The 14,534-nt window shown below is 78.3% G+C and overlaps 1 protein-coding gene across 1 annotated transcript; it reads right to left on the reverse strand.

Annotated features, from left to right (window-relative positions):
• Window positions 1–1,318: 1,318 nt before the first annotated feature.
• Window positions 1,319–14,203, reverse strand: LOC138065552 (EGF-containing fibulin-like extracellular matrix protein 2; the record flags this gene model as incomplete). Its single annotated transcript, XM_068929582.1, has 8 exons — window positions 14,163–14,203; window positions 13,678–13,778; window positions 12,931–12,979; window positions 11,047–11,286; window positions 8,818–8,937; window positions 5,324–5,440; window positions 3,919–4,038; window positions 1,319–1,438 (listed from the first exon to the last, which is right to left on the reverse strand). Coding segments are annotated over exons 2-8 (844 nt in total), but the record flags the coding sequence as incomplete, so codon positions are not given.
• Between the last annotated feature and the right edge of the window lie 331 nt (window positions 14,204–14,534).

The raw sequence follows: 14,534 nt of genomic DNA on the forward strand, positions 1-14,534 counted from the left end.
GGGCAGGCCGGGGGGGCGCCGTGGGGCAGGACGGGGGGCAGGACGGGGGGGGCGCCGTGGGGCAGGACGGGGGGCAGGATGGGGGGGCGCCGTGGGGCAGGACGTGGGGCAGGACGGGGGGGCAGGACGGGGGGGCGCTGTGGGGCAGGGACGGGGGGCAGGACGGGGGGCAGGACGGGGGGGGCGCCGTGGGGCAGGACGGGGGGCAGGACGGGGGGCAGGACGGGGGGGCGCCGTGGGGCAGGACGGGGGGCAGGACGGGGGGCAGGACGGGGGGCAGGACGGGGGGGGCGCCGTGGGGCAGGACGGGGGGCAGGACGGGGGGCAGGACGGGGGGGGCGCCGTGGGGCAGGACGGGGGGCAGGACGGGGGGCAGGACGGGGGGCAGGATGTGGGGCAGGGACGGGGGGGGCGCCGTGGGGCAGGATGGGGGGCAGGACGGGGGGGGCGCTGTGGGGCAGGACGGGGGGCAGGACGGGGGGCGCCGTGGGGCAGGACGGGGGGCAGGACGGGGGGGGCACCGTGGGGCAGGACGGGGGGCAGGACGGGGGGGGGCCGTGGGGCAGGACGGGGGGCAGGACGGGGGCAGGACGGGGGCGCCGTGGGGCAGGACGGGGGGGCAGGACGGGGGGCAGGACGGGGGGCAGGACGGGGGGGCGCTGTGGGGCAGGACGGGGGGGCAGGACGTGGGGCAGGACGGGGGGGGCGCCGTGGGGCAGGACGGGGGGGGCGCCGTGGGGCAGGACATGGGGCAGGACGGGGGGGGCGCTGTGGGGCAGGACGGGGGGCAGGACGGGGGGCGCCGTGGGGCAGGACGGGGGGCAGGACGGGGGGCAGGACGGGGGAGGCGCCGTGGGGGCAGGACGTGGGGCAGGACGGGGGGCAGGACGGGGGGCAGGACGGGGGGTGCCGTGGGGCAGGACGGGGGGCAGGACGGGGGGGGCCGTGGGGCAGGACGGGGGGCAGGACGGGGGGCAGGACGGGGGAGGCGCCGTGGGGCAGGACGTGGGGGCAGGACGGGGGGGCGCCATGGGGCAGGACGAGGGGGCGCCGTGGGGCAGGACGGGGGGCAGGACGGGGGGGGCCGTGGGGCAGGACGGGGGGCAGGACGGGGGGCAGGACGGGGGGCAGGACGGGGGGGGCGCTGTGGGGCAGGACATGGGGCAGGGACGGGGGGGGCGCCGTGGGGCAGGACGGGGGGGCAGGACATGGGGGGGCACCGTGGGGCAGGACGGGGGGCAGGACGGGGGGGGCCGTGGGGCAGGACGGGGGGGGGCGCCGTGGGGCAGGACGGGGGGGGGGCGCCGTGGGGCAGCACCTCGGCAGCGGCGGGGGCCCTGCGCCCCATAGCCGGGGGGGCAGACGCAGGTGAAGCCCCCCGGCAGGTTCTCGCAGCGGTGCTGGCACAGGACGCCCCAGCGGGCGCACTCGTCCACGTCTGCACACGCCAAGGACACGCCAGGAACACGCCACGGACACGGCATCGACACGCCAGGAACACGCCAGGAACACGCCAAGGACACGGCATCGACACGTCAGGAACACGTCAGGAACACGCCAGGAACACGCCAGGAACACGCCAGGAACACGCCACGGACACGGCATCGACACGGCAGCGACACGGCAGCGACACGCCACGGACACGGCATCGACACGGCAGCGACACGGCAGCGACACGCCAGGAACACGCCAAGGACACGGCAGGGCCCCGGCGCCATGCGGACAGAGCGCCGCACCGGGTCACGCGACATCACGCGACATCACGGGACAACACGCAGCCTCCCCCCCCCACAGGGTTTCTGGCCGGGGGGGCGTGGCTTGAGGTGGGGGGCGGGGCCTGGGGCAACAGGCGGGGCACGGACGGGGGGGCGGGGTCCGAGGAGGCCCCGAGCCCAGGGGGCGGGGCCAGGGCACGGTGGGCGGGGCCAGGAGCCCAGTGGGCTGGGCTGGAACGCGGTGGGCGGGGTCGGGGTGCGATGGGCGGGGCCGAGGGCGGTGGGCGGGGCGAGGTGCGGTGGGCGGGGCCAGGGAGGAGTGGGCGGGGCCGGGGCGCGGAGTGGTGGGCTGGGCCGGGGGCGCGGGGCCGGGGCGCGGCGGTGGGCGGGGTGGTGGGCGGGGGCGGGGGGCCGGGGGCGGGGCCTGGCCGGGGTGGGCGGGGTGGTGGGCGGGGGCGGGCCGCGGGGGGCGGGGCCGGGCCGCGGGGGGCGGGTCGAACACGCGGCGGGCGGGGCCGGGGCGCGGGGCCGGGGTGGTGGGCGGGGCCGAGGGCGGGGCGGGGCCGCGGGGGGCGGGGTGGTGGGCGGTGGGCGGGGCCGGGGTGCGGGGCCGGGGCGCGGCGGTGGGCGGGGCCGGGGCACAGTGGGCGGGCCCGGGGTTCGGCGGTGGGCGGGGGCCGGGGGCGGTGGGCGGGGCCGGGGGGCGGGGCGGGGCGATGGGCGGGTCCGGGCGGGGCGGTGGGCGGGGCCGGGGGCGGTGGGCGGGGCGGTGGGCGGGGCCGGGGGCGGTGGGCGGGGGCCGGGGCGGGTGGGCGGGGCGGTGGGCGGGGCCGGGGCGGTGGGCGGGGCCGGGGGGCCGGGGGCGGGGCCGGGGCGGGGGTGGGCGGGGTGGTGGGCGGGGGCGGGCCGCGGGGGCCGGGGCCGGGCCGCGGGGGGCGGGTCGAACACGCGGCGGGCGGGGCCGGGGCGCGGTGGGCGGGGCGGTGGGCGGGGCCGGGGGCGGTGGGCGGGGCCGGGGCGCGGTGGGCCGGGTGGTGGGCGGGGCCGGGCCGCGGGGCCGGGCGGGGCCGGGGCGGGGCGGTGGGCGGGGCCGGGGGGCGGTGGGCGGGGCCGGGGCGCGGGGGCCGGTGGGCGGGGCGGTGGGCGGGGCCTGGACGCGGCGGGCGGGGCCTTGGGGCCGAGGGCGGGGCGGGGGCGCGGCGATGGGCGGGGCCGGGGCGATGGGCGGGGCCGGGCCGGGGCGGTGGGCGGGGCGGTGGGCGGGGCGGTTGGCGGGGCCGGGGCGGTGGGCGGGGCCGGGGGCGCGGCGGTGGGCGGTGCGGTGGGCGGTGGGCGGGGCCGTGGGCGGTGGGCGGGGCCGTGGGCGGTGGGCCGGGCGGGGGCGGTGGGCGGGGCCGGGGCGCTGTGGGCGGGGCCGGTGGCGGTGGACGGGGCCGTGGGCGGTGGGCGGGGCGGTGGGCGGGGCCGTGGGCGGTGGCGGGGCGCGGGGCCGGGGCCATGGGCGGGTCCGGGGCCATGGGGCGGGTCCGGGGCGGTGGGCGGGGCGGTGGGCGGGGCCGGGCCGGGCCGGTGGGCGGGGCGGTGGCGGTGGGCGGGGCCGGGGGCGGTGGGCGGGGCCGGCGCGCGGCGGGCGGGTCCGGGGCGGTGGGCGGGTCCGGGGCGGTGGGCGGGGCGGTGGGCGGGGGCCGGGCCGGTGGGCGGGGCCGGGGCCGGTGGGCGGGGCGGGGGCGGGGCCGGGGCCGGGGGCGGGCGGTGGGCAGGGCCGGGGCGGGGCGGGGCCGGGCCGGGGCGGTGGGCGGGGCCGGGGCCGGTGGGCGGGCCGGTGGGCGGGGCCGGGGCCGGTGGGCGGGGCGGGGGCGGGGCCGGGGGCGGTGGGCGGGGCCGGGGCGGTGGGCGGGGTCGGATGGCGGTGGGCGGGGCGGTGGGCGGGGCCGGGGGCGGTGGGCGGGGCCGGCGCGCGGCGGGCGGGTCCGGCGCGGTGGGCGGGTCCGGGGCGGTGGGCGGGGCGGTGGGCGGGGCGGTGGGCGGGGCCGGGGCCGGTGGGCGGGGCGGTGGGCGGGGCCGGGCGGTGGGCGGGCGGGGGCGGGGCCGGGGGCGGTGGGGCGGGGCCGGGGGCGGTGGGCGGGGTCGGATGGCGGTGGGCGGGGCGGTGGGCGGGGGCGGGGGGCGGTGGGCGGGGCCGGGGGCGGTGGGCGGGGCGGACCGCGGCAGGTGAGGCCGTCGGGGCGCAGCTGGAAGCCGGGGCGGCAGCGGCAGCGGAAGGAGCCGAAGGTGTTGAGGCAGCGCTGCTGGCAGCGGGCGCCCATGCCGCACTCGTCCACGTCTGCGGGCCCCGGCGGCCGGGGGGGCACGGGGGGGTCACTGCCCGCGGGGGGGCACGGGCGTCCGGGGGGGCACGGGGGGGTCACTGCCCGCGGGGGGGCACGGGCGTCGGGGGGGGGCACTGCCCGCCGGGGGGGCACGGGCGTCCGGGGGGGGGCACTGCCCCGCCGGGGGGCCCAGGCGTCCCGGGGGGGAACGGGGGGGTCACTGCCCGCGGGGGGCACGGGCGTCCGGGGGGGGTCCACTGCCCGCGGGGGGGCACGGGCGTCCGGGGGGGGGGCACTGCCCGCCGGGGGGCCCAGGCGTCCGGGGGGGCACGGGGGGGTCACTGCCCGCGGGGGGGCACGGGCGTCCGGGGGGGGGCACTGCCCGCCGGGGGGCCCAGGCGTCCGGGGGGGGCACGGGGGGTCCCTGCCCGCGGGGGGGCACGGGCGTCCGGGGGGGGCACTGCCCGCGGGGGGCCCAGGCGTCCGGGGGGGGGTCACTGCCCGCCGGGGGCCCAGGCGTCCGGGGACCCCTTCCCTCCCCCACCCCCCAAAAGGGACCCCATCCCCAGGGGCCCCGGCGTCCGGGACCCCTTCCCTCCCCCACCCCCCAAAGGGACCCCATCCCCAGGGGGCCCAGGTGTCCGGGGACCCCTTCCCTCCCCCACCCCCCAAAAGGGACCCCATCCCCAGGGGCCCCGGCGTCCGGGGACCCCTTCCCTCCCCCACCCCCCAAAAGGGACCCCCCCCAGGGGCCCAGGCGTCCGGGGACCCCTTCCCTCCCCCGCCCCCAAAAGGGACCCCCCCCAGGGGCCCAGGCGTCCGGGGACCCCTTCCCTCCCCCCCCCAAAAGGGACCCCATCCCCAGGGGGCCCAGGCGTCCGGGGACCCCTTCCCTCCCCCACCCCCCAAAAGGGACCCCCCCCAGGGGCCAGGCGTCCCGGGGACCCTTCCCTCCCCCCCCAAAAGGGACCCCATCCCCAGGGGCCCAGGCGTCCGGGACCCCTTCCCTCCCCCCCCCAAAAGGGACCCCATCCCAGGGGGCCCAGGCGTCCGGGGACCCCTTCCCTCCCCCACCCCCCAAAAGGGACCCCCCCCAGGGGCCCAGGCGTCCGGGGACCCCTTCCCTCCCCCACCCCCCAAAAGGGACCCCATCCCCAGGGGGCCCAGGCGTTCCGGGGACCCCTTCCCTCCCCCCCCCAAAGGGACCCCATCCCCAGGGGCCCAGGCATCCGGGGACCTCCCCCCCAGGGGCCCAGGTGTCCGGCCCCCCCCCCAAAGGGCCCCGGCGTCCGGGCGCACCGAGGCAGGAGCGGTTGTTGGGTGCCAGGCGGAAGCCGGGTTCGCACTGGCAGGCGAAGGCGCCCGGCGAGTTCACGCACCGGTGCTGGCAGTACCGGAACTGGCACTCGTCCACGTCTGGGGGGGGGCCGGGGGGTCAGCGGGACCCACAGCACCCATGGGTGCTGCCCCCACCCGCCCCCGGCCCCCTGAGCCGCCCCCCGGCCCCCCGAGCTGCCCCCCGGCACCGGTGCTGGCAGTACCGGAACTGGCACTCGTCCACGTCTGGGGGGGCCGGGGGGGTCAGCGGGACCCACAGCACCCATGGGTGCTGCCCCACCCGCCCCCGGCCCCCTGAGCCGCCCCCCGCCCCCCGAGCTGCCCCCCGGCACCGGTGCTGGCAGTACCGGAACTGGCACTCGTCCACGTCTGGGGGGGGCCGGGGGGGTCAGCGGGACCCACAGCACCCATGGGTGCTGCCCCCACCCCGCCCCCGGCCCCCTGAGCCGCCCCCCGGCCCCCCGAGCTGCCCCCCGGCACCGGTGCTGGCAGTACCGGAACTGGCACTCGTCCACGTCTGGGGGGGCCGGGGGGGTCAGCGGGACCCACAGCACCCATGGGTGCTGCCCCCACCCGCCCCCGGCCCCCTGAGCCGCCCCCCGGCCCCCCGAGCTGCCCCCCGGCACCGGTGCTGGCAGTACCGGAACTGGCACTCGTCCACGTCTGGGGGGGGGCCGGGGGGTCAGCGGGACCCACAGCACCCATGGGTGCTGCCCCCACCCGCCCCCGGCCCCCTGAGCCGCCCCCCGGCCCCCCGAGCTGCCCCCCGGCACCGGTGCTGGCAGTACCGGAACTGGCACTCGTCCACGTCTGGGGGGCCGGGGGGGGTCAGCGGGACCCACAGCACCCATGGGTGCTGCCCCCACCCGCCCCCGGCCCCCTGAGCCGCCCCCCCGGCCCCCGAGCTGCCCCCCGGCACCGGTGCTGGCAGTACCGGAACTGGCACTCGTCCACGTCTGGGGGGGCCGGGGGGGTCAGCGGGACCCACAGCACCCATGGGTGCTGCCCCCACCCGCCCCCGGCCCCCCGAGCTGCCCCCCGGCCCCCCGAGCTGCCCCCCGGCACCGGTGCTGGCAGTACCGGAACTGGCACTCGTCCACGTCTGGGGGGGCCGGGGGGGTCAGCGGGACCCACAGCACCCATGGGTGCTGCCCCACCCGTCCCCGGCCCCCCGAGCTGCCCCCCGGCCCCCCGAGGCTGCCCCCCGGCACCGGTGCTGGCAGTACCGGAACTGGCACTCGTCCACGTCTGGGGGGGCCGGGGGGGTCAGCGGGACCCACAGCACCCATGGGTGCTGCCCCCACCCGCCCCCGGCACCCTGAGCCGCCCCCCGGCCCCCCGAGCTGCCCCCCGGCGCCGGTGCTGGCAGTACCGGGAACTGGCACTCGTCCACGTCTGGGGGGGGGCCGGGGGGGTCAGCGGGACCCACAGCACCCATGGGTGCTGCCCCCACCCACCCCCTGGCCCCCCGAGCTGCCCCCCGGCCCCCCGAGCTGCCCCCCGGCACCGGTGCTGGCAGTACCGGAACTGGCACTCGTCCACGTCTGGGGGGGGGGCCGGGGGGGTCAGCGGGACCCACAGCACCCATGGGTGCTGCCCCCACCCACCCCCTGGCCCCCCGAGCTGCCCCCCGGCGCCGGTGCTGGCAGTACCGGAACTGGCACTCGTCCACGTCTGGGGGGGGGCCGGGGGGGGTCAGCGGGACCCACAGCACCCATGGGTGCTGCCCCATAACCTGCCCCGTGGGTGTTGCCCCATAGCCCCCTGCGAGAGCACCCTACTGCCACCCCCCCCAGCACCTTAGGACATCCCCCCCCTTGGGACCCCATTCCCACCCCATAGCACCCTGTCCCCCCCCAGCACCCCCTCAGCACCCTACACCCACCCCATAGCGTGCCATGCCCCAGCCCCAGCACCCCATAGCCCCCCACAGCACCCACAGCACCCCCCATCCCCACCCTCAGCACCCGATCCTCCCCATAGCCCCCCATAGCACCCCATAGCACCCAACCCTCCCCATAGCACCCAACAGCACCCCCATCCCCACCCTCAGCACCCGATCCTCCCCATAGCCCCCCGTAGCACCCCATAGCACCCGATCCTCCCCATAGCCCCCCATAGCACCCAACCCTCCCCATAGCACCCAAACAGCACCCCCATCCCACCCTCAGCACCCGATCCTCCCCATAGCCCCCCACAGCACCCCACAGCACCCAATCCTCCCCACAGCACCCCATAGCACCCCATAGCACCCAATCCTCCCCATAGACCCCTATAGCCCCCACAGCACCCAGTCCTCCCCACAGCACCCCATAGCCCCCCCATAGCACCCCACAGCACCCAGCCCTCCCCATAGCCCCCATAGCACCCCACAGCACCCAATCCTCCCCACAGCACCCCATAGCACCCCATAGCACCCCTTCCTCCCCATAGCACCCCACAGCACCCCATAGCCCCCCACAGCACCCCACAGCATCCAATCCTCCCCACAGCACCCCATAGCACCCCATAGCACCCAATTTTCCCCATAGCACCCCATAGCACCCCACAGCACCCTATAGCCCCCTATAGCACCCCACAGCACCCAGTCCTCCCCACAGCACCCCATAGCACCCCATAGCACTGCACAGCACCCAATCCTCCCCATAGCACCCCATAGCACCCATAGCACCCAATCCTCCCCATAGCACCCCATAGCACCCCATAGCACCCAATCTTCCCCATAGCACCCCATAGCACCCCCACTGCACCGCATAGCCCCCTATAGCACCCCACAGCACCCAGTCCTCCCCACAGCACCCCATAGCACCCCATAGCACTGCACAGCACCCAATCCTCCCCATAGCACCCCATAGCACCCATAGCACCCAATCCTCCCCATAGCACCCCATAGCACCCCATAGCACCCAATCTTCCCCATAGCACCCCATAGCACCCCACTGCACCGCATAGCCCCCTATAGCACCCCACAGCACCCAGTCCTCCCCACAGCACCCCATACCCCCCCTATAGCCCCCCCCCCACTGACCGACGCACTCGGTGCGCTGGTAGCGGTAGCCGGGGGGGCAGCGGCCCCCATAGCCCCCCCCCATAGCCCCCCCCATAGCCCCCCCCCCACTGACCGACGCACTCGGTGCGCTGGTAGCGGTAGCCGGGGGGGCAGCGGCCCCCATAGCCCCCCCCCCATAGCCCCCCCCCATAGCCCCCCCCCCATAGCCCCCCCCCATTAGCCCCCCCCACTGACCACGCACTCGGTGCGCTGGTAGCGGTAGCCGGGGGGGCAGCGGCCCCCATAGCCCCCCCCCATAGCCCCCCCCCATAGCCCCCCCCCCATAGCCCCCCCCATAGCCCCCCCCACTGACCGACGCACTCGGTGCGCTGGTAGCGGTAGCCGGGGGGGCAGCGGCCCCCATAGCCCCCCCCCCATAGCCCCCCCCATAGCCCCCCCCACTGACCGACGCACTCGGTGCGCTGGTAGCGGTAGCCGGGGGGGCAGCGGCACTCGAAGCCCCCCGGCAGGTTCACGCACTCCTGGCTGGGCCGGCAGGGGGGGGGTCCCGCGCACTCGTCCACGTCTGGGGGGGGGCGATGGGGGGGGGCACCCTGGACCCGCACCCCGAGGACCCCCCCCCACAAAACCCAGCACCCACCGGGGACCCCCCCCATAAGGACCCCCCCATCCCCTCCCTGAGGACCCCCCCCATGGAGACCCCCCCCACAAAACCCAGCACCCACCGGGGACCCCCCCCATAAGGACCCCCCATCCCCTCCCTGAGGACCCCCCCCATGGAGACCCCCCCCAAAACCCAGCACCACCCCGGACCCCCCCATAAGGACCCCCCCATCCCCTCCCTGAGGACCCCCCCCATGGAGACCCCCCCCAAAACCCAGCACCACCCCGGACCCCCCCCCAAGGACCCCCCCATGCCCTCCCTGAGGACCCCCCCCATGGAGACCCCCCCCAAAACCCAGCACCCACCCCGGACCCCCCCCATAAGGACCCCCCCATGCCCTCCCTGAGGACCCCCCCCATGGAGCCCCCCCCCCCAAAACCCAGCACCACCCCGGACCCCCCCCATAAGGACCCCCCCATCCCCTTCCTGAGGACCCCCCCATGGAGACCCCCCCCAAAACCCAGCACCCACCCCGGACCCCCCCATAAGGACCCCCCATGCCCTCCCTGAGGACCCCCCCCATGGAGCCCCCCCCACAAAACCCAGCACCCACCCCGGACCCCCCCCATAAGGACCCCCCCATCCCCTCCCTGAGGACCCCCCATGGAGACCCCCCCCAAAACCCAGCACCCACCCCGAACCCACCCATAAGGACCCTCCCATAAGGACCCCCCCAATCCCCTCCCCTAAGGACCCCCCCAAGGGACCCCTCCCCAAACCTGCCCCCCTGGGACCCCCCCAAGGGACCCCCCCCCAAAATCTGCCCCCTAGCACCCCCCATAGAGACCCCCCCAAAGGGACCCCCCCCAAATGTCCCCTCCAGGCCCCCCCCATAAGGACCCCCCCATAGGGAACCCCCCCCAAACCACCCCCCAAGGGAGCCCCCCCCCCAAATTTCCCCTCCGGGACCCCCCCCCAAACCCGACCCCCCCCAGGCTCCCCCATAGACACCCTCCCGCCCCCCCCACACCTACTAACCCTGCCCCGAGACCCCGCCCCCGGCCCCGCCCCCTCGTATGGCCCCGCCCCCAGCTCCCATTCACCTCCAGCACCCACTACCCGTGGCCACGCCCCCAAGTGGCCCCGCCCCCCCGCCCAGCTGACCCCGCCCCCCCGCCCAGCTGACCCCGCCCCCCAGCTCCACTTCACCTCCAGCACCTGCTGCCCCCCAGCCCCCGCCCCCTCCTCCTTCGGCCCCGCCCCCGCCTGGCCCCGCCCCTCCAGCGCCCATTCACCTCCCGCGCCCACAGCCCCTGGCCCCGCCCCCTCCTCCTTCGGCCCCACCCCCCGCTCTGATCCCACCCACAGGCCCCTCCCGCCCCCGATCTGACCCCGCCCCCGCCCCTGGCCCCGCCTCCTCCGGCCCCGCCCCCCCGCTCTGATCCCACCCGCAGGCCCCTCCCGCCCCCGATCTGACTCCACCCCCCGCCCCTGGCCCCGCCCCCCGCCGGCCCCGCCCCCCGCTCTGATCCCGCCCACAGGCCCCTCCCGCCCCCGATCTGACCCCGCCCCCTCCGGCCCCGCCCCCCGCTCTGATCCCACCCGCAGGCCCCTCCCGCCCCCGATCTGACTCCACCCCCCGCCCCTGGCCCCGCCCCCTCCTGCCCCGCCCCCCGCTCTGATCCCGCCCACAGGCCCCTCCCACCCCCCGATCTGACTCCGCCTCCTCCGGCCCCGCCCCCCGCTCTGATCCCACCCGCAGGCCCCTCCCGCCCCCCCGATCTGACTCCGCCCCACGCCCCTGGCCCCGCCCCCTCCGGCCCCCGCCCCCCGCTCTGATCCCACCCACAGGCCCCTCCCACCCCCATCTGACTGCGCCCCCTGGCTCCGCCCCCGGCCCCAGCCCCGATCTGACTCTGCCCCTCGTCCCTGGCCCCGCCCCTGGCCCCGCCCCCGATCTGACTCCGCCCCTGCCCCGCCCCCGCCCTGACTCCGCCCCCCCGCCCCTCCGGCCCCGCCCTGGCCCCGCCCCCCGGCCCGGCCCCGCCCCCGGCCCCGCCCCCCACTGACCTCGGCAGTGTCCGCGGGGGCCTCGGGCGTAGCCGGGGGGGCAGGGGGGGCCGGGGGGCGGGGCGGGGGCGGGGGGCGGGGCGGGGGGCGGGGCGGGGGGCGGGGCGGGGGCGGGGCCGGCGGGGGGCGGGGCGCTGAGGACGGCGGCCGAGCGGGGCAGGCAGAGGTAACCGCCGAAGTGGTTGAGGCAGCGCATGGGGCCGCGGCAGGCGCCCGGCGCCCCCGCGCACTCGTCCACGTCTGCGGGGGGGACGCGGGGGGGGACACGGGGGGGGACGGGGGGGACGGGGGGTCGGGGGGGGGCGGGGGGTCGGGGGGACACGGGGGGACACGGGGGGGGGGACGGGGGGACACGGGGGGGGCACGGGGGGGGACGGGGGGACACGGGGGGGACATGGGGGGGACATGGGGGGGCGGGGGGGACGGGGGGGACATGGGGGGGACACGGGGGGGACATGGGGGGGACACGGGGGGGGACAGGGGACACAGGGACGGACACACGGACACAGGGACGCACGGGGGGAGACAGACACGGGGACACAGGGACACGGGGGGACACAGGGGCACACGGACACGGGGGGGGCACACGGACACACGGACATGTACACACGGGGACACACCGACACCAGCACACACGGATGCGCACACACGGACACACATGGACACACGGACGCGCACACACGGACACGCATGGACACACGGACGCGCACACACGGACACGCATGGACACACGGACACGCACACACAGACATGCGTGGACACACAGACGCGCACACACGGACATGCATGGACACACGGACACGCATGGACACACGGATGCGCACACACGGACACGCATGGACACACGGACGCGCACACACGGACACGCGTGGACACACGGACGCGCACACACAGACATGCATGGACACATGGACACGCACATACGGACACGCATGGACACACGGACACGCACATACGGACACGCATGGACACATGGACACGCACATACGGACACGCATGGACACACGGACACGCGTGGACACACGGACGCGCACACACGGACACGCGTGGACACACAGACACACATGGACACACGGACACGCGTGGACACACGGACGCGCACACACGGACACGCGTGGACACACAGACACGCACACACGGACACGCACACACGGACACGCGTGGACACACGGACGCCGACCCGGAGCCGCACGCGGCAACGCACCCGGCGGGAGCGACACGGCAGCGACACGGCAGCGACACGGGTGCGACGCGCCGTCACACGGGAACGACACGGCAGCGACATGCCAGGGACAGAGCGGTGACACGTGAGCGACACGCCAGGAGCCGGCAGGGACATGTTGGGGACACGCGAGTGACGTGTCGGGGTCACGCCAGGGACACGCAAGTGACATGTCGGGGACACGCCGCGAACACATGAGTTACATGTCGGGGACACGCAAGTGACATGTCAGGGACACGCCAGGGACACGCGACACACCAGCCCCCCCACGGGGGGGGGGGGAGGTCGGTGACACGGGACACGGGACACGGCCACGTCGGGGACACGCCCGCGGGGGGGGGGGGCCCAGGCGTCCGGGTGCCCCCTCCCCCCCCAACCCCAGGGCCTAGGCATCCAGGTGCCCCCTCCCCCCACCCCCCACCCCGGGGCCCAGGCGTCCGGGTGCCCCCCCTCCCCTCCCCACCCCGGGGCCCAGGCGTCCGGGTGCCCCCTCCCCCCCCCACCCCGGGGCCCAGGCGTCCGGGTGCCCCCTCCCCCCCCAACCCCAGGGCCTAGGCATCCAGGTGCCCCCTCCCCCCACCCCCCCACCCCGGGGCCCAGGCATCTGGGTGCCCCCCTCCCCCCCCCACCCCGGGGCCCAGGCGTCCGGGCCCCTCCCCCACCTTTGCAGTGCTCCGTCGCCGGGTCCCACTCGTAGCCGTCGGTGCACTCCTGGGGGGGGGGAGGGGAGGGACCCAGGCGTTCGGGACCCCCCCCCACAAGGGGCCCAGGCGTCCGAGCATCCCTCCCCCACCCCCCAACAAGGGACCCAGGCGTCCGGGACCCCCTCCATCCCCCCACCCCTCCCAAAGGGGCCCAGGCGTCCGAGCATCCCTCCCACCCACAGGGGGCCCAGGCGTCCGGGACCCCCTCCATCCCCCCACCCCCCCAAAAGGGGCCCAGGCGTCCGAGCATCCCCACCCAGCACCACCCTACAAGGGGGCCCAGGCGTCCGGGACCTCCTCCATCTCCCCCCCACCCACAGGGGGCCCAGGCGTCCGGGACCCCCTCCATCCCCCCACCCCCCCCAAAAGGGGCCCAGGCGTCCGAGCATCCCCCCCCACCCTACAAGAGGGCCCAGGAGTCCGGGACCCCCTCCATCTCCCCCCCATCCACAGGGGGCCCAGGCGTCCGGGACCCTCTCCATCCCCCCACCCCTCCCAAAGGGGCCCAGGCGTCCGAGCATCCCCCCCCCACCACCCACATGGGGCCCAGGCGTCCGGGGTCCCCCTCCATCCCTCCACCCCCCCCCCAAAACGGGCCCAGGCGCCTGAGCATCCCCCCCCCACCCAGGGGCCCAGGAGTCCGGGTCCCCCTCCATCTCCCCCCCTTCCCCCCCAGGGGCCCAGGCGTCCGGGACCCCCTGGTACCGTGAAGCTCTCAAACTCCTCGGAGTCCTGCGCGGCCGCGGCGGCGGCGAGGAGGAGGAGGAGGCCGAAGGGCGCCATGGTCGCCCGGACGCCTGGGTCCCCTGGGGGGGGGAGGGCGGGGGTGGGGGCGCTGAAAGGGGGCCCAGGCGTCCGAGGGGGCTAGGAGTGGGCCCAGGCGTCCGAGCGGACCGGGAGGGGGCCCAGGCGTCCGGGAGGGGAAGAGGGGGATGGAGGAGCTGGCGTGGGACCCAGGCGTCCGAGGGACCCAGGCGTCCGGGGGGGAGCTGCGAAGGGACCCAGGCGTCCGGGAGGGGGTGGGGGGGGGGATGGAGGAGCTGACGTGGGACCCAGACGTCCGAGGGACCCAGGCGTCCGAGGGCGGGAGCGCCCGGCTCCGAGAGGGGCCCAGGCGTCCGGGACGGGGCGCGAGGGGACCCAGGCGTCCGAGGGACCCAGGCGTCCGAGCATCCCCCCTCCCCACTCACCCGGGTCCGGTGCGGGCCGACCACCCCCCCTACCACCCCGGGCGGGGCGGGCCCAGGCGTCCGGGACGGCCCCGCCCCGAGGACCCAGGCGTCCGGCAGGGCTCCAACCCCCCTCCCCCAACCGCCAGGGGCCCAGGCGTCCGGGACACCCCCCCCCACGCAAACCCAGGGGCCCAGGCGTTCGGGACACCCCCCCCCCCCACCTAGTCCCAGGGGCCCAGGCGTTCGGGACACCCCCCCCCCCCAACATCCCTCCCCTCTCCAAGGGGCCCAGGCGTCCGGGACACCCCCCAAAGGGGCCCAGGTGTCCGGGACGGCCCCCCCCAACATCCCTCCCCTCTCCAAGGGGCCCAGGCGTCCGGGACACCCCCC

This window comes from Struthio camelus, unplaced genomic scaffold (genome assembly GCF_040807025.1).
Source record: "Struthio camelus isolate bStrCam1 unplaced genomic scaffold, bStrCam1.hap1 HAP1_SCAFFOLD_263, whole genome shotgun sequence".
Taxonomy (NCBI): Eukaryota; Metazoa; Chordata; class Aves; order Struthioniformes; family Struthionidae; genus Struthio; species Struthio camelus.